At 43.8% G+C, this 18,536-nt stretch overlaps 2 protein-coding genes across 3 annotated transcripts in view; both read right to left on the reverse strand.

The window, feature by feature from the left end:
* apbb1 (amyloid beta (A4) precursor protein-binding, family B, member 1 (Fe65)) overlaps positions 1-18,536 on the reverse strand; it is a 146,785-nt gene that overhangs the window by 62,811 nt on the left and 65,438 nt on the right. The window lies entirely within an intron of this gene.
* nectin3a (nectin cell adhesion molecule 3a) overlaps positions 3,040-18,536 on the reverse strand; it is a 31,503-nt gene continuing 16,006 nt past the window's right edge. Inside the window, exons 2-6 of one of the 2 annotated variants that reach the window (XM_069712346.1) lie at positions 18,148-18,495; positions 13,511-13,810; positions 11,515-11,632; positions 9,649-9,800; positions 3,040-7,386 (exon numbers count right to left, since the gene is read on the reverse strand). In XM_069712346.1, the coding sequence (XP_069568447.1) occupies positions 6,731-7,386; positions 9,649-9,800; positions 11,515-11,632; positions 13,511-13,810; positions 18,148-18,495 (1,574 nt within the window). In that variant the 3' untranslated portion in view covers positions 3,040-6,730. Of the gene's footprint in view, positions 7,387-9,648; positions 9,801-11,514; positions 11,633-13,510; positions 13,811-18,147; positions 18,499-18,536 lie in introns of both variants that reach the window. The other variant, XM_069712345.1, reaches the window with a different exon arrangement.

The following is an 18,536-nucleotide window of genomic DNA, read 5'->3' on the forward strand; positions in this document are numbered from 1 at the left end:
CACAGGCTTATTTACCCACCCTGCCTGCACAAACATGCAGATGGTAGCAGTGATGGATTAGGCCGGGGTTATCCCAGTCAGCCAACACCGTGATAATAGAGTGAGTGCTTTTGGGCCCGGCCAACGTGGACCTCGAAGTGATGAAAGTCCAAGACGGGAGATTTCTGCCCAACATGCCACAAGAGATTAAGTATCTGGTTTCTGCTCTTAATCTGGAACAGAGGCGGTGATTGTCACTTTGCTAAACAACACACATTGATAATGTTTGTGGCACCTCCAAAGCCAGGTTAACACTCGGGATTAAACCAAGGCACTTAGAGTGGGAGGGCCCGGATTAGGGGTGCCATTGTAAATTCCTTTGTGAATGTTTCCAGGGCCTAATTTCAGTGCGAGAAGTTCACCATATTTAAGGGAGATACATTTTACTCTCTGAGGACTGATGGGTGACAGGAGGCAGCTGTGGGTGGTCAGCGGGCCAGCGGTCGGCGCAGGTGGGCCGAGAAGCCCGGCGGCCTCGCCCACTTCTCTCTGTGAACCGGTGATGAAGAGGGTGCTGAGATAGACAGGATGAAGAGCCGTGTGAGATGGGTCAGTTAGTTAGTGCACAGGTGTGGACAGTGGAAGAGGCCGAAGGAGACAGAGACTGATGGTGTCTGACTTCAACGATTTCTTCACTTCATTTGGAGGACAAAAGCTGCTACTGTCTGTCTGTCTGTACACCTGTCCGTGCGTCCGTCCATCAGTGCCTCTATTCATTATCAAACTGTCAGGTTTTTGTTTTTCTAATTAACTGATTGATTGATCTAATCTATAACTGTCACACACACACACACACACACACACACTCACAAAGACAACAGAAAAAGCAACAGGTCCTCACATTTAAAGGGTTGGAAATGGGAAAAGTAAAAAAGAAAAAGAAAAATGGAATCATTTAATTGCATCCTTTTGTCTGGTAAGAAACTGCAAGCAAAAACCTGCAGTGGTGATGTGAAATTTAATTAAAACTATTACATAAAAACATTTTATTGATCTGCACGTTAAAATCCAAAAAGGAGAAACACTCTCGGCAGCCCATCTGCATGAATGATGACTAATTATTTAATTTATCCAGAACCAAAACTGTTTGACTTTATTAATGTTCTGTTAATCAACCGATGAATATCAATCTATTTCAACAAATAAAGATAAATAAAGTGCAGTTTTTCCAAGATAAAATAGGACCGACCAAACGTGACTCGGACAGAGTACAATTCAAGGCAATTAGCTGAAGATCTACTGATGAAGGCCTCAGACCAAACACAAGATCTTAAATCAAGAATTCAAACCACGACAAAGCAGAAAAATAGGAGATAGAAAACATCTTGCATACTAATTATAGGAAGAAAATGCACCAAAAATATCTACATCCAAGCAGAAAATGCTAATATTCAATAGCAAAAGGGAAATAAAGGATTGATTAAAGAAGGCAGAATTAATTAATTAAAGTTATCTAAATTTAAACAGTCTCTCGTGTTTATTGTCTGTATTTTAACTGTTGCAGCACATTTAAGTCAAGTAATTAAACAAATTAAATGTAAAAAAAAAAAGGTTAGAGAAGCCCCACTCCAGAGCTTTCAGCCACATCCCATGGCCTTCATTTGCAGATGGAACTGGTTGACTGGTCACAAACCGTGACCCAACAATCAAACCTGGGTCACATGATAACAACAGTTAGTTAAATTAAAACTGAAAGCGCTGACAGAAATCTAGCAAGTGGCCTCTGAGTTAAGATCTAACTGATCTAACAGCTGATGATTTCATCACCTTTAAATCTGCCATCGTAATCCCGACTCAAGTATTTGTTGCCAACAACAAATCCAGGATCGTCTGGCAGCGTTTTTGGAGGATTTACACGCAGTTTTCATGCAAACGTTTTTTTGTTTTTTTTTCCAGAGGACTTTATAAAGCATTTCTCAGATGTGTTTTTGCTTTAAAGTGGTGGAATGAAAGTTTATTTATCTTGGAAACTGCAGTCACAGAACAATCTCACCCCAACGTCCATTTAGTCGCTGTTCTGGAGCTTTTTACCGAGTCGCAGTCTTCTTCAGCTGACGGAGTCCGCTTCTAGTGAAACTGTGAATGCTTAAATTGATCCAAAAATCCAGAACAGCTACTAATGGCTTTTTTTTTTTTTTTTTTTCCAGATTTTGTTCCCAAGGTCAAAAATGAACTTTTAATCTCAACTCAACTGTTGCAAAAAAAGAAAAGAAAGAAGAGAAAACAGCAAAGTTGAACTTGAAGACTCACCAGTCAATGCTTCGTCAATTGTGGTTCAGCTCTCACAGGTTTTCTGTAGGACTTTAATTCCCTGACCTGCTTTTAAATCTCTGGGTATTGTTTTCAGCTGTAACGCAGGTCAGTTCTACAGAAGCGAATGTTTACTGTTCTATCAGCTCCGACTAACAATGCAAATTGTGATTGTGTCTCGTGAGAGGGTGCACTTGATCAAGATTGCTGTCATGGTACAATGTATGTGCCATTTGGCTACAAATGAGGACAGAACGATGCCACCTGGCTCAAAGTGGCACACATCCCAGATCCCAGGGGCCGCCTCCGATTGGCCGGAGAGAGCAGGCGACAGGAAAGTGGAGGAGGGCGGAGTTTTGTGTGCTGCAATAGTTGTTGTTGTTGTTTTTTTCCTAATGATTTTTCTTTTTTTGGGACTGACTAAATTGGTTTATCTTGAAAATCAATACCTGCATGCGGGTCCTTCCATCTCACTCAAGCTATCAACCATCCGCAAGTACAGCAACACTGACTGAAACCACGACGTCTGGCTCAACATCAACTAAAAATAGTGTCATTTATCAAACACTGCGGGTATTTTCTGCGCTGTTATTGAATTATCTTTCAAGTGTATCAGACCAATCAGCTCTGGACAGATATGGTCAAAGAAAAAAAAAAAAAAAAAATGAAAAAAGAAGCATATTTTAAACAGATAAAAGTAAAAAAGAACCGAATTCCTCCCTGAAAGCAGAATCCTGCGACACATTTGAGTGCAATAATGGTGGTCTTTTATTGCAAACGAAGGAACAAAATACAATCAACCCCACTTTCGTCTCTGATTGCTGTGAGACGTCAATCAATCGATCAAAGGACAACATACAAAAAAAAAAAAAAGTATTGGTCACAAACTCTCGAGAACAAATATAAAATGCAGTGACAACGGGATCGCCGTCGACATGAGACAAAGCTCCTCGGACGCTCGTAAGATAAACTAATACTCTGTGAAAATTACAGACCTCATACAAAAAAATAAGATTTTTCAATAATAATAATAAAAAAAAAGCCAGCATATTTACAGGACAATAATATTTTCTATGAATCTGGCTTGCCTAAATTCCCAGTGAAACTTTGCTTATTAAAATGTTCTCAGTAACCAACTTGTTACACGTGTCCTTTCAAAGTGTATAAGGCATGACAGTCAACCTTTTGTCTGTTCGGATGCTTCGATAAGAGCAAATCTTAAATATGAAGGTGGAACAAAGGAGCAGTTGACCCTCCTCTTTAACGATAATATCCTTTACATGAACGCTTGCAACAATTGTCATTTGTTTTTAAAGTTCCTGTGCATTGCTCAGCCCATTTAAGGCACCAACTATTCAGTAGGGGAGCCCAGAACAAACTATACACAAACATATCAGTCAAACGGAGAGAACAGCTAATCCTACACTAGTCCTAGTTGCAATATGTACATGTATATAAACATTAGAGATGAGAAATGATGAGCGTAGAAGGAAGTGAATAACTTAATTTAAATGCAACCAGTTGGTGAACGACCGTTGAAAAGAATAAAGAACTGTACAAAAAAACATTCATCACTTCAGCTCGTTTCGCTTTCGTCCGACAGTCTTTGGAAGCCGAGGCCGATGAGAAGATCCTTTTCAGAGCAGCGGCTGCAGTTTGCAAGGGGCGACTTTACCAAATAAGAAGCTGACAGCTGTGAATCTCATAAAAAAAATTTAAAAAAAAAGGCTATATATCTCCGAGCACTTCTGCTGCCAAGTGCGATGAGGGAGGGGAAGAAGAAGTTGATTAAAAAGCTGATGGTTTGAGGTGCGGACTGCTCTTTGAATGCGGGCTGCAGTGGCAGATGTGTGGCGGCGATGAGAGTGAGAGCGAGCTGCAGAGATTAAAGCGGTTTATTCTCAGACATCTGAACCTTCGACCAAAACCCTGGCATGAGAAAACCAGGGTGGAGCGGGGGTTCTAAAAAAAGAGAAAGCTTGCACCCAAAATCTATAAAAACTCCCAGTAAGAAGGGAGACCGGACCCTCAGTCCTGATCTGACCGAATGACGCATCTTTATCTACAGGGTCCTTTTTCTGGCAACAAACATCCTGATTGAACAAAGAGGGACCCCCCCCCCCCCAAAAAAAAGGATACATTTTCCCCTTTCATGTGAGGCTTAGCAGAGGCCACTTTGATCCATGTATCATTCCCGAGGAAACAAAAAGAAAAGCTGGAAAAGAGCAAGGTCAAATCAGGCGGCGGGAGATGAGATCACTGATGAGGTCAGCTTTTTTGTTTCAACTTAATGACACTGGATTTGTTGTTTGTAGGAAAAGAAAAATAATATACATATATCCCTCTGGGAGCCGTTACACAGACAGCTCCAACCTACATGGTTCTGATTTCTTCACTCTAGGATTCAATTTCTTGTTTCCATGATCGCTGTAGATCCTCGGAGGAGCCAAACCCCAACATTACTGAATGTTCAGCGGTGACGTCGGCTGCTCGCACAGTTTCCAAGATGTTCGAATATTCATACTTCCATACACACACTGGGCGGGATCGGTTTCTGTTTGTTTGTTTGTTTTTTTGTGCTTATTTACAATCATGAATCATGACAGTAGAGTGTCGAGCGGGAGCAGTAAAGCTGTTGGTGGTTTTTAGAGACCCATAATGTCAGATGATGACAGCTGTTATAGTCACATCTGGGATTTATAACACATGACTTTGATCTCACGTTAAAGAAAACCTATAATGACCAATTGACGTTGGTCTTACAGACAGAAATCAGAGGGGAAATGGAAAAGACGGCGAGGCAGCCTGTTATCATGGCGGAGTGGAGAAGGCCGACTGGCTGCTTCTGATGTTTACTGACAACTGGAATAACAGCGTTGTGCTTCTCGCTGCTTCAATGTGACTTCATTAACATGTTCAACACTCTTTTCAAAACTCATAATACTGGTCATTTTGTGGTTCTATTTGGGGTCAACACTTGCTCTGCAGAAGCCATTCAAAGTATTTGCATTCAGTAATGATCTGTCTGTATCACAGCTTCCATTACTTTGCTGGATTCAGATCAGACGACCTGAACTCGAGTCTGGAGTCGCCGTTTATCGTTCAATATTTTTACGCAGAGAGAGCTTTTATACGGCCACTGTTTCACAAGAAGAACATTTGTCTTGCAAAGCACGGCGCGGTCGTTAACTCGGACTGTCATTGTTTATCAAAAAATTCAACAGGTTAACGGACATTTCCCTTTCTTTTTCCCCATCAGCAGATCAGTTTTAATTTCTGGTAACAAGAAAAATGAGTAGCTGCATTGAGCCGTTAGACGAAGAGCTGCCGTGGACACTCCGCACACCTTCGCACGACAACCTGCAGTTTTGCGGAAAACTCCTGGTGCCGTGAGCATCCAATCAGATTGTGGTTGCAGTAATTTTCAATTCAATTTTTTCATCAGAACAACCGGAGTTTGTGTGGCTGCACTGTGAACAGAAACACGGTTTATGCTTCGTGTATTTGTGACAAAATAACTGCTTTTAGTTTTCAAACCAGACTTGCTGTAACTGTGGCGACCGTGGTTGTCACCAAATCAACCGGGATCCAAATTTTAGGGATTACAATAACGAACAGAGAAGACAGTAAAACGTAAAAGTGAAGCTGAAAGGAGTTGTGAGGGAGTAGATCTCTCAGGCTGCAGCTTTACTGTCTCGGGACTTATTTACAGGAGATACCGTGAGTTTGCAGAAGCTGCACAAGAACTTCACCAAACTGTTTTAGGCGGGGCAGTGTTTTTATGTGACGTACTTCCATCAGTCAGCTTGCTTTTCCTTTGGTACGAATGCCTGTGTAATCCTCCCTTTTAATCATGTGACTTTCCCTTTCACTTTATGATACCGTTTTTAAAAATAAGCATGCAATATATTTTGCTTTAAATACAGGTTGCAGCCATGATAAACATTTCAACTGTATGTAAAAGCTGAAAACACTCAAGAGACCGTTTTGAAAAGGCCACAGAAGTTGTGAGGTTTCATGGGAGCAGAGCTCAGTCGGTCGGGGGCATGAACACTAACGAGGGTCTGAGCGTCTGATCTGGGACCTGCGACGAAGACGGGGGCAAACACTAACAAGCAGAAAAACAAAAACCTCGGTCACGTCAGCTGAAACATCACTATGCGCCGAAGCCTCTTCGACCGACACAGATCACATCTCCGAGGTGATCCAGCTTATTTGTAGCTCCTCGAAATGCTACAAAAGTGTAATACAATCCACAAACACGTCCTTAAGGTTAAGTGGTTACAATCAAGGCAGAGCAGTATTGTTCAAAGAGCTCATTGTGAAACTGAGCTGAGAAAATCGCATGTATCCATTAACTGAAATGACACGGCCTTTAAATGATATTTATATCTGTCACTTCTGAAATGATTCTCAGTCAGTCAGGTTGTCCATCTGATCCTCAAACGTACCACTCCCTGCGTGAGATCACAGATCCGTCCATGTGGGACACATAGTCGCTGTCTGTGCCATTGTCATAGCAGTCCTCCGGGAGGTAGGGGGAGCCGTTGTTCACTGTGGGGCTGTGCACAGGGGGCCCGGAGGGGTGCATGTTTTGCGTGTTGTAGTGATCTGGGTAGTAGTTTCCTTCCTTGAGGCCCCTGTGGACGTCCCCCCTGTCGGCCCAGTCGTCCCTGTCCTTGTGTTCGGGCGTGTAGTCGGGATAAATGATGTCTCCACCCAGTTTGGGTTTCAGCTCCTGGCTGCCTTTGCTCGTTTTGTCCCCGTAGACCTCCTGCAGCTCATGCGGCTGCAGCACGTCCAGCTGGGACTCCTTCTGCATGTCAGAGGGTCCCAGGTACTGTTTGGTGTAGTAGTCCCCTCGGAAGGTTCGGCGCTGGCGCATAAAACAAGCCCCACCGAGGATCAGCAAGAGGATCAGGAACAGAACTCCACCCACTGCCCCGCCAACGATGGTACCCAGGCTGCTGTCAGGTAAGGAGGCCAGGGTGGGGGAGGTGAACAGGGCCCTCCGCTGGTCCGCGGCGGTGCTGGTTCCGGAGGTGTCGCGGCGGAGGGAGGCGGTGGTGCTGGGGGCTGCGGTGGTGGGGGGAGGATCTGCAGAGCCAACATGTGATGAAAAGATTTTAAACCAGCACAGAGGAAAGAGGACAGATGGAGTGAGGAGTCATAAACGAACAGAGGAGAAAGACTGCACTTTATGTTCTGTAACAACGGACAAAGCAAGTGTGAATGGTTTTTAGATTAATTTCTAACAGCAGAGTCGGAGCAGAGACGAGCCTCTCCCGAGAGAGAACGGAGCCGTCGGAAGCGGTGCTGCGGAGCAAGAAGTGGGGAAGCGAGCGGCGCAGAGAGAGGTTAAGTGCTCGATGTCAATACGTGTGTGGGTATGACGGAGACACAGAGCGGGAGCGCGGGACGTCCACTCGCGAGCATCTGAGTGAGTCTGATTCGGTCTCCCCGCTTTGTTTCTAAACCCCGCTGTTGGGAAGTCATGTGAGAAGATGAAACGCCGCGGGATCGATGCGAGGCTCCTGCATCCACCGGCGGCCGGCGGTGACGATAGCAGCCAGAGCTGCAGGGAGAAGGGCTGCGTGGAGCTCAAGGTCGGGATAAGTGCCTCCGTGGTGACCTCCAGCCTCCGGGACCGGCAGCAGCCCGATACCACGAGTCCATCAGTGCACAGGCACATCAAAGGCCCGACTACAAAGCAATATGACTCGCACTAATAAGAGGTCTGCATCACCAGGAGGTTTTTAGGTGGTAGTTATCAAAATCCAAATCCCCGTAGAGCTATAATGATTTCCACAGTTTGGTAACTGAGTAAAGAATCTAATTACCTACAATTATACACAGCGTGTGAGCCTGAAGGATCAGGAGCAAAGCAAAAAGGCAGGAGAGAGGATAAAGGAGACAGATCAAGGTCGGTGAACTGATACACCGGCAATCACCTCCATCATCAGTCACCATCAATCCCACCCTGCAGCGGGACGTTTTAGCCTCACGCGGGTTAAAAGCATCTGCAAAACATGTAGCTGATCATCTGAGAGGCGAGCAGCCAAAAACCATGACACTGCCGAGGCAACTGGAAATGTGAAACAGCGGGGTGGGGAGGGTGTGGTGGTGGTGGTGGTGGTGGTGGGGGGCGCGTTTACTGAGCTCAACCTGGCCATCTCCACAGAGGCGAGAGGCCGCATGGCCAAAGTGTTGATATTTGACAAGAGAAGCAAGATAATTGCTCAGTGCAAGTCGGTCCTGGACAGGATGTCAGCTGTGCTTTCGTTTGGAGCAGGAGTCCAAAACCCGGCCTGTACACAGATGGAGCCTGACAGCCTTTTTTGGGACGTCTCCAGGTCTTTCCTCTCCACAGTGAGAAACCAAGAGGACCGTGTGTGTGTGTGTGTGTGTGTGTGTGTGTGTGTGTGTGTGTGTGTGTGTGTGTGTTAGAGGAATACGTGCGCAAAGGAAGCAGTTGCTTTGTTTGGAAAAGGTTTAAAAGGAGCGGAGAAGAAATGAAAATAAAAAGAGAGATGCAGAGTTCTCGGGATCCACGCCCTGACTTTATAATCATGAACTCAAACAAAAAAAAAAAAAAAAAAAAAAAAAAAAAAAAAAAAAAAAAAAAAAAAAAAAAAAAAAAAAAAAAAAGCAAACCAGGGGCAGATGGAGGGAGCAGACGGCTGCAGTTTAGTGTGCTGCGCGGTTTATGACCAGGATTTATATCAATGAATCTACAGCATAGAACAAATGCGGGAAAACCCCGTTCCATGACTCAGAGAGGTCCACTCTCTCTTAGTTTTAAGCTATCAAATGTTGAGTCAAGTTAAATATTTAATCACACTCTGCTGCTGTAAGAGCGCGATATACTGTCGGACGACGTATTCTACGAGGTGCAAACACAGACTTCTGGCCACTGCGAATCTGTGAACACAGTTCATTTTGTCCTGCTGTGAAACCTGACCTTAAACAAAACACAGAGGAAGGCTACATGGGAGCAGACTCTGCTGACGCAGCAGGGGTAAACACCCTCTTCCTTATCCGAAACATCTAATGTTGCCAAAACCACAACACTGGAATCGTGTGGCACCGATACTCTTTATCTGCACACCGTGCTCCCCTGTTGCCAGGAATGTGTGTGTATATGTGTGTATATATATATAAGGAGGTTGAGCTCTGCTGGAAGTGTTGATCTGTAGGCAGATTGAACTGAGAGTTTTACATAAGAACTATATGAATGTAAAAAGCACTTGTTGAATTGTTCCAGTATCAGCTGATGAAGGTAAAGTCATGCGAGCAAGCAGGTGGTTAAAAGAACATCAATGACACTTCATGAAACTGCGGAGTAAAGGTGAAAATGACCTTGCACCCAGAAGTTCACATCCTGACTGCGGATACCGATGTCGTTCGTCACTTCGCAGCGATACACTCCGGAGTCATTGCGCTCCAACTGGCGAGTGAAAGCCAGGCTGTTGTTGGAGATCTCAACGCCTTCAGGCATCGATCCATCCAACCTGTACAAAAAGTCAACACGACAGATATTTCAGTGTTCGGTACATCAGAGACAAACCTGCAGAAAAAAAACCAACCCTTTATACATTATGTCATCGCTCTGTGTTTAAGAAACATGTTTGTAATGTTTAGTTGAAAAAAAACAACAACAACAACAAAAAAACTATGACTTTCAATGACTTCACTGCTCTGTTGGGTCAGTTTGCCTGTTACAACTATTACACGACCACATGACTGTGATAATTTGAGCTGACTGCTCTTCCGTCGGCCGGGATGAAAAGGTTTCATCGTCTGGGCAGAAAAGAAAGAAAATAAAGAGCTTGGCTGTCTAGACCTTTTACGGGTGCTGTCAGCTCAAATGAGGCCATATTTCTTGTTTTGAAAGCAAGATGATGACAAAGAGCTGCCACTAGGCCGGTGTTGCTCTGATGCATGAACCCTTTGGAATCTCTTATTTATAGCGGGGGAGTCCTCCCCATGGGCGCAGCAGTGCATTCGACAGCTCCAATGTCCGGGTTCCAAAGTTATTCTGGAGGTAATTTATAGACGGGAGCTTCTTCACTACGCTGCTTCGTTTAGGTTTGTTTCAAGCAGTTTAGATTCATGCAAGTAAACCAAGCAGCAGCTGATATGTCATGTTTTACTTGTTAACATGAGTTACTTCACAAACACGCTCCTTCTGCCTGTAAGTCGCTTAGCTATTCATCAACAAAAAGACTCATCCCTCATTGAGGCAACTCTCTAAATTGTTGCTGCAGCCAACACCGTGTGGAATACCAGACGCACGTTCAGTCAAGTGAGGGAGATTTGACTTGAACAAATAATGAACTGTTCCGTCGTCTAGCCGAAGAATAACTGTTTACACCTGGTTTCCATATTTACATTTTTTTTTTAGCGATCCCGATCATGTGTTGTAATCTAAAACCATCTGCTGAATACTTTAGGACAAATATCAAATGTTCCTCCCAAGTTTATGAGTTGAGAAGGACCGTCTGAAGGCACCTTTTAAACAACTTAATCAACTTCAATGCTACTGAGGGCCGCAAAGGATGCAAAAGTTGCCTTTAAGCAGGACCTTGACTCCAAAGGTCTAAATTTAGTGTGTGTGTGTGTGTGTGTGTGTGTGTGTGTGTGTGTGTGTGTGTGTGTGTGTGTGTGTGTGTGTGTGTGTGTGTGTGTGTGTGTGTGTGTGTGTGTGTGTGTGTGTGTGTGCGTGCGTGTAGTTGACGCATAAAGCTCTGCAATCTGGTAGCTCTGTTCAAATGGTGCTGTGTGATAACTTAAAAACGGAGGTGAAACCAGTTTTATACTTCACTGACACACCAACAACCAGAAGCGTAGGTCGTGTATATTTTAAAAACACACCACAATTATCTGTTTAGACTTTGGGGGAAAAAAATATGACTTTAAATTTCCAAATGAGAACCTGAGTTTTCCTTTTCACTTCCGTACAGAGGTTTTTGAAATTGGTATAAAACATCATTCAGGTACTTTTGCACGTCCATTTAGACAGAATTTGCAGCAAAATCTCATCAGGTATGAAGAAAAGTCCATAAACAATCACAGAAGTTATAGATTCAGATTGACTTTTTGACAAAATCTACAGCTACAGGATGGCTACCACTCGGATGAGGCGGCCAGGGATCAAATTTGATCGCAGACAGAATCAGTATCTGATCAGTTTTCCACATGAAGGCCCACGTTGAGGATACTGACCTGATCCATGTGAAGTGACGGGCTGGTGGGTTCGCTTTGGCATCACATGTGAATTTCACATTCGCTTGACCCACATACCAATTTTTGTCAATTCCTATTATCGATACCATTGGTGCAACTGTAAAACAAAACACAACATGATGTAAAAATCAGCATTATTCAACAAAATATGTTTGTTTTTTTGTTTTTTTTACCTCCTACGACAGTTAATGATGACCAGCACTTATTCTATTTGGTTTAAGGTAAGAAACTAGGACTTCATCAGTCATTGTGATCCCAGCAGCCATTGACAAATGAGCTTCGCCAGAAGAAACAAAGCCTGTATTTTAAGCACAGTAGCGAGCGATGACAAAACAAAGGCTGTGCAGGGCTGTAACGGGGTACAGGATCTGTTGGTGTGAGCGAGCCAAGAGAACAAACAAATGACCCCGGGTTGGTGGAAAGTTACAAACGACAGACTCACTCAGACGGTAGATGAACTGCAGCTAATAATAAACTCCACTGCCTCAGCATGACAAAGAAAAGAACTGAAGGAAGGCAGGAGGATGCCCGAATGAAGCCCAACACATGCCACTGTAATAACACATGGCAAACACTGACTTAGAGATCCAATTTTTCATTTTGATTTCTCTGGAGGACAAATGAGGAACTCATTACTGTGCACAGGAAGATGCCTCGGCTCACCGTGTCCACTGACCCTTTTCACACAGTCCGACGTTGAAATTGTGCTTATTTTGCACTTCAAATCCCTCGCCTCTATATTTGACATGATTTATTGAGCTGGAAAGCGTCTTTCTTCCGGTATTAACCTTGGTTTTCTGCGTCTCCATCTGCCGCCCCCAGTAGCCTCCCGCCACTTGTGTTGCTGCTGAGGCCTGATCAATATTTCATGAAATACCTTCATTAGCCTGCACTCACATGGTCCCGACACAGACGAACACACTGCTCGCCAAGGATGTATGCATCAATGATTATACCATTAGGATCACTCTTAAATCGCCCCTTTATGGGAGAGGAAAGAGTTGGTAGCGAGCAGGCAATTAATAAATCAAACTAGCATCATGGGTTAATATCGATCAAATGTACTGTTCCTCTTATGGCTGCAAAATGAATCTATTATTTCAGGGACATATCCATTTTGCTTTATTCTGCACTAACAACAGTGGATATTAAATTTAATTCAACCATATTCATAAAAATTGCAAGTGTACACATTTTCCTGAGCAGACCTCGTACCTAACATAAATCAAAGCATTCAAAAATAATAGCAGCTCAGTGCTGCGGATGCACGGTTGGTTTGATGTTTTCAGTTGTTTTTGAGAAGTTTGTTGATATTTTTCTGTCAAAGAGCCACAATAAATCTAATTCCTACTGTAGCAGCAGGACAATCAGTCTAAAAACAAACAAATGTATGTTTCTATTCTATCAAATCAATGTGTTCCCCAATGAAACAAAGTGTCTCCTTTATGGGTTTAATTGCATCAGTTCGCAAAAAACGTGTGCTTCTTCTAGTTCAGGTTGTGAGTACTAAAACTTTGATTTATATTTACTGGTGGCTCCTTCACTAACTGCAGATTTGGTAGTTTGATCCCCGTCTCCTCCAGTTTACTTCAATGTGTGGTTGAAGTGCCCTTTGGCAAAACACTGAACATCTGCCTCTGTCCATCCAAGTAGATAAGCACTATAAGTGCAGTCCATCGACCATATTTATGGATCATATTTTACTGCAGTACATTAGTGAAGGTTGACAGACAGTTTGGGCTCGTGTCATTATACTTGCTGTGTTGTTCTAATACAGAAGTTTTAAAGAGAGGATTAACAATATTGAGATTTACCAGGGGTGGTCTACGGCACAGAGGAGCGCTGCTAGCTACATGTGCAACATTTCAAGAATCCATTTATAGTTGGTTTGGGTCTTTTCACCAGCTTTGTTAACACCGACATATTTACTATCCCGTGTAAGACAGATAAGGATGTGCTATAATTCGGCACTTACACTGAACATTTAGCGTGTAAGGTATCCGGAACTCGGTCTGCAGGGCCGGGTGGCGCACCACGCAGGTGAGCGTCTTCCCCTGGGCGTAGCTCTGCGGCTGCCACATGTAGCGCACCTGTGCGGTGGTGGTGCCGTTGGCCTCGTCCTGCGCGAGCTTCTCAGCTCGCCCGTAAAGATCCGTCTCCCAGAAGACCTCGGCAGCGGGACGACCCCGCTCCGCTATGCAGGTGGCCACCAGCGACTCGTTCCCGCCGTCCAGCAGAGCGGCGGGGCCGGCGGACACGTACACCTTCGGATCCACTGTTTACAAGAGAGTGCCGAGAAGGAGGAAATGACAGAATGGAGAGAAGATTACAAAATGAATATTGATCTTTTTTTGCGTATGCATATGAATAAATAATGTCCAGTGGTCTCGGTATACTTAACTGCCAAAAGAGCACAGATTGACTTCTTCCATTTCACCTATATGCATTAAAGATGGATGAACCTTGCTATTCAATCATATGTGGGCATTCAGAGGAGACGTCTTTATTGTTGTGTGTCGGACATAAAGTGTGTTTGAGAAAATGTAATAGTAGCATCTTATTGTTCCAATAATATGGTTCTAGAAAAGTATACAAGTAGCTGAAAACTGCGTATGACCTTGGTGAAAACACAGAATCTGAGGCAGCAGCCAACACTGTGCTGTGTTTGACTCTGTCGTACTGGAGAATGAGGAGCTGAGTTACTTTACACCCCTCAGTGCTGCAGAGCTGGGGTAATGTTACAGAAGCTTCCTGAGAATGACTGGAGGTTTAGCCGTAACAAGGATTTTCTCAACAGAGAGGCAAAACAGATCCATGCAAGAGGGACGTGACCAGAATAATGCAACCCTCTACCTGTTACGCAAAGCTGTAAAGCAGGTTATTTAAGGCTGGTCTGGCCAACAACAAAAAAAAGAATCATGTGCTGTCAGCAATGACACTTGGGACAATTCAGCAGGATAAAGCAGAAAAAAGGACAGACCGAATTCAAAAGAGTTTCGTCTGAGGGAGGGGAGCACACAATGGAGGGGCGGCGAAGTAAACTGGCTACTCAGGTTATACAAGGTCACGCTTCCAGGTAGTTTCACGACAATGTTCATTTCTTCTTCTTTGTGTTGCAGTGCACCAATTCGTCCATCTCTGCCTCTTTTAAAAGAACACGAACAGCTGCTCCACTTACGGTGACAGTTTTAAAGGTGGCACGTGGGGGCACACACCCGCATAATCCACAAGACAAGGCCATCATCTTCAAGACACCTGCCACTCCCCCACCTCCTCGGCCAAGCAGGAGGTCAAACAACTAATAATAATAAAGGAAAAAAAAAACTACTGGCACCCCAACTTTCCAAAAATAACCTGCCGTCTCCCGTACCCCTGTGCATGGGCGGGGACGCCGTTCTCAGACCTCCACTTCACCCACCCCTCTCTGCCCCTCCTCACAGGCTATAAACAGTGGCTGCTCTATGTTCGGAGGCGAGCTGGCTGAAGCATCAGAATAACTAAACCAGACGGACGTGTTAATTCGGAGTCGCTGTCAAAAAGGGAGGGGAGCGCTCTGGATGAGTGGAAATGCGTTGGGGGGAAAGGAGTAACGATTTTCCTTCAGCAAACTGGCTGCAGTGGCTCTTTCTGGATCCACATACGCACTGAACCACATAGATGCACTGAACGCTGATGTCAGAGTGGGAACCGCTACATAGAATTCATAAAAGAAGACATTTAACTGGACATTCAATGACCGTGCATCATTTCAAGCCCTGATATCAACAGAACTATTGAGTTTGAATAAGCTTACACAAAAATTAAAGGCTGTCAAGAATCGAAAACAACACTTTGTCAAGTGAAACAACCAGAATTATTTGTGCAAAGGAAGCCTCGCACGACAAACAGGTAGGATCAATAACGTTATCTGCATTTAAGCTGCTGGTCCCAGTAGCTGAGAGGACAGAACAACAGATGACATGAGATATATAGCAACATGTGGGCAAAATATAGCTTTCTAAAACTCAATACACAGAAAATGTGAGAAATGGAAATTAAATATTTTTCATACCAGAGAAACTATGACACTTTTAAGCAACTTTGAACCACTTCTCTGTGGGGCTGATTTTCCCATTTTATGACTCAACAAAGAGTTGCATCATTAGTCAGATGAATGACCAAACAACTTTAAAACCAAAATGCTGTTTGCGGTCAAGCTCGAAGACTTGGAGGTTACACACTTGAAGAATCTGCAGGGCTACTTGCTTATTACCAACATCTGCCTTACAAACTTCATGTGTGAATGTTTTATTTCTAAGAAAGTCAGCTGGTGTCCAGTGTGTTTTTCCTGCCAGCAGCTGAGAACAAAGAGTTATTGTCATTCATTCGCTTTACGTGTCATAATCTCCTCCTTCTGGTTCCTTCCTATTGCTTACTGGTTTGGCTCCGACACTGTAGCACACTTCTGCTAAACAGTTCCTCAAAAGCCGGTGTCATTTCTGTGAGTAGTTGCAGACACAACGATGAAAAAGAAAGCTAATACAAATATTGAATGATTGTGTCTCATGATACTGATTACATTCAAGACGAGGTTTGGATCCAGAGTGCAACTTTTGAAATGAAGTCAATGTCCACTGCACCTGTTAATCATTGTGATGTGTACTGTGACTTCAGTCCATTTATTCATGGGTTTGCATGTTTCATTGTGTTACTTTAGTTCAATTGAAAGCAATCGAAATGCAGTCATGTGTTTTCTTGTAAACCTTAAAGTGTAAACATGAATTCAATTACTGAATTTCCCCACTGTGGGATTAATAAAGTCCAAGTCTAAATCTGGGAACCTTCAGTTGAGTTAAAAAAAAAAGAAGAAGAAATGAAACTGAAACAAAGACAATACACACCAGATAATAATAATCTGCATACTGTTAATAAATTCTGGTTTAACATTAATATGTTCTCTATATACTGCCATATTATACAGGATTGTTCAGAGTTGTAGTTGTAGGGTCACAGTCAGCTTGTTACTGTGGGACGCTACAAATTCCTTACGATCAAAAACATCTTGTGAAAAATGTACAAGTCAACTCAAAACAAGACAGTGATGAAGAGCGGCGTCTTCATCACTGCTTTGGGAACTTGGACCTGCTGTCTTTAAGTGTTGCAATTGCGATGTGCTCTTTCAGAGAAACACCCTGTGGGATAATTAACTCCCCCACGATCTGTGTCAAATTGCAGAAAAAAACATACAAACACACATTTCCGCTATAATCACACTGCAATTACATCTGAATTGTAAAGTAGGCCTAAGCATGTGTTTATGTATGGGTGTGTATGCATGTGTTTGTATGAGCGCAAAAAAAAAAAAAAAAAAAAACATCCCTGAGAAGCTGTTCAGAGAAGACAGCAAGGTGTAATTGAACTCTGTGAGGTCCCAGACACTGTGGCTGTCGCAGCAGCACTTAATGTAGCGCTCATTAGACATCAGAGTCTGCTTCAGTCTCCGCAGGGAGACGAGAAGCTGCTGCCTACGGTGGAAAATCCTTCTCTCAGCACCGCTACCCATTTAGAGCTCCAAACATACGCTGACCACAGAGAAAGTTCATGTCCGCGGTCCTCCGGCAAGACGGGTTAGTGTCCACACGGAGAGGAACGTACGTGTGTGTGTGTGTGTGTGTGTGTGTGTGTGTGTGTGTGTGTGTGTGTGTGTGTGTGTGTGTGTGTGTGTGTGTGTGTGTGTGTGTGTGTGTGTGTGTGTGTGTGTGTGTGTGTGCGCACGAGCGTGCAGATGTTAAATCGTTTAGTGTTTTCAGTGGTACTGTATGTAGCAATTAATAAATATATCTTGGTATAGTGTGGGTTTATTTCTTGTTTTTGTTGTGTATTATATTTGAAGTTATTCCTGTTTTTTGTTGGGGTTATCGAAGTAAGGCAAACATTTGAAATCAGTAAAAAAAATAATAATAAGTACGATGAAGCCAAATGTGCGGATACCTGAAAGTATCTTTTGATGGAAATACTGTACAGTTTAAGGTGTGCTTTCATTATTAGTGATGAAGGGTAAAGAGGGAAGAACTAACGACCATCTGAACCGCCTCGAGGGAAGGAGCTGCAGATTTTAGCTGTAAGACCAGTCTGACATGGCAAAATGCAACTGAATGCCATGAGAGTCGCTCTGTATCACACCCTGAAATGAACTTGTTGTTGCATGCAGCGAAGTTGCATCTCATTTGGACAGTTTCAATTTGCTGTGTACATGCTCGCTAACTGACCTTACAGAGGATCATACGGGAACTCAGTGAAACATTTCAGCAAACCTTTCAAAGAACTAGTGATATAGTGATAATGAATGAGATAAAGAGTGAGGAGGGTGTGGGGGGGGGGGAGGTCCGGGGGGCACAGCAGCCTCAGTACAGCTGCAGACGATGCGGGGATTTAAATGTACATGGCATCCTTCCAGGTAGTAATTTAAAGGTTAGGCGGCTTCAGGGAGCAGTTTATCCTCCGGGGCAAACACTTAGTGGTCACCCAAGCTTTGCTTAATCACAACTACAATGTCCTGCATTCAAAAGTGAGATTTAAGGACAATGTAAGGAACCACTCAGTGAGGAAGGCAGTGAGAGAGCAATACTTTACCTAATATATTAACGAACGTTGACGCTTGTGTGTTGCCCAGAGGAAATGTTGCCACTTTGCAGGTGTAGGACCCGACATCCGCAAAGCCAACTCCTTCAAGGGTAATGGTGGCATCTCGTACTGAGGGGGAAACAAATGAGATGCGCTTGCCATATTCTCGAGAATATGAGGTCCCAAACTCTGGATTGAACACTGCCAGGGTAATGGTGCCTGAAGGAAGACGACGTTCCCAGGAGCTCTGGGTGAGACTGAGGTTGGAGCCCACTTCTATTCTGCAGCCCAGTGTGATGTTCTTCCCCAGCACCGCATTCACTTTGTCAGGAACAACCACCTGGTTACTGCTCACACCTGCTGAGAGAGAGACGGACAAAGATGAGAGTCAGATAAAC

Source organism: Brachyistius frenatus, unplaced genomic scaffold (assembly GCF_029030835.1).
Source record: "Brachyistius frenatus isolate BFR_SWC_R1_liver_20210118 unplaced genomic scaffold, ASM2903083v1 Contig_109, whole genome shotgun sequence".
Lineage (NCBI taxonomy): Eukaryota > Metazoa > Chordata > Actinopteri > Embiotocidae > Brachyistius > Brachyistius frenatus.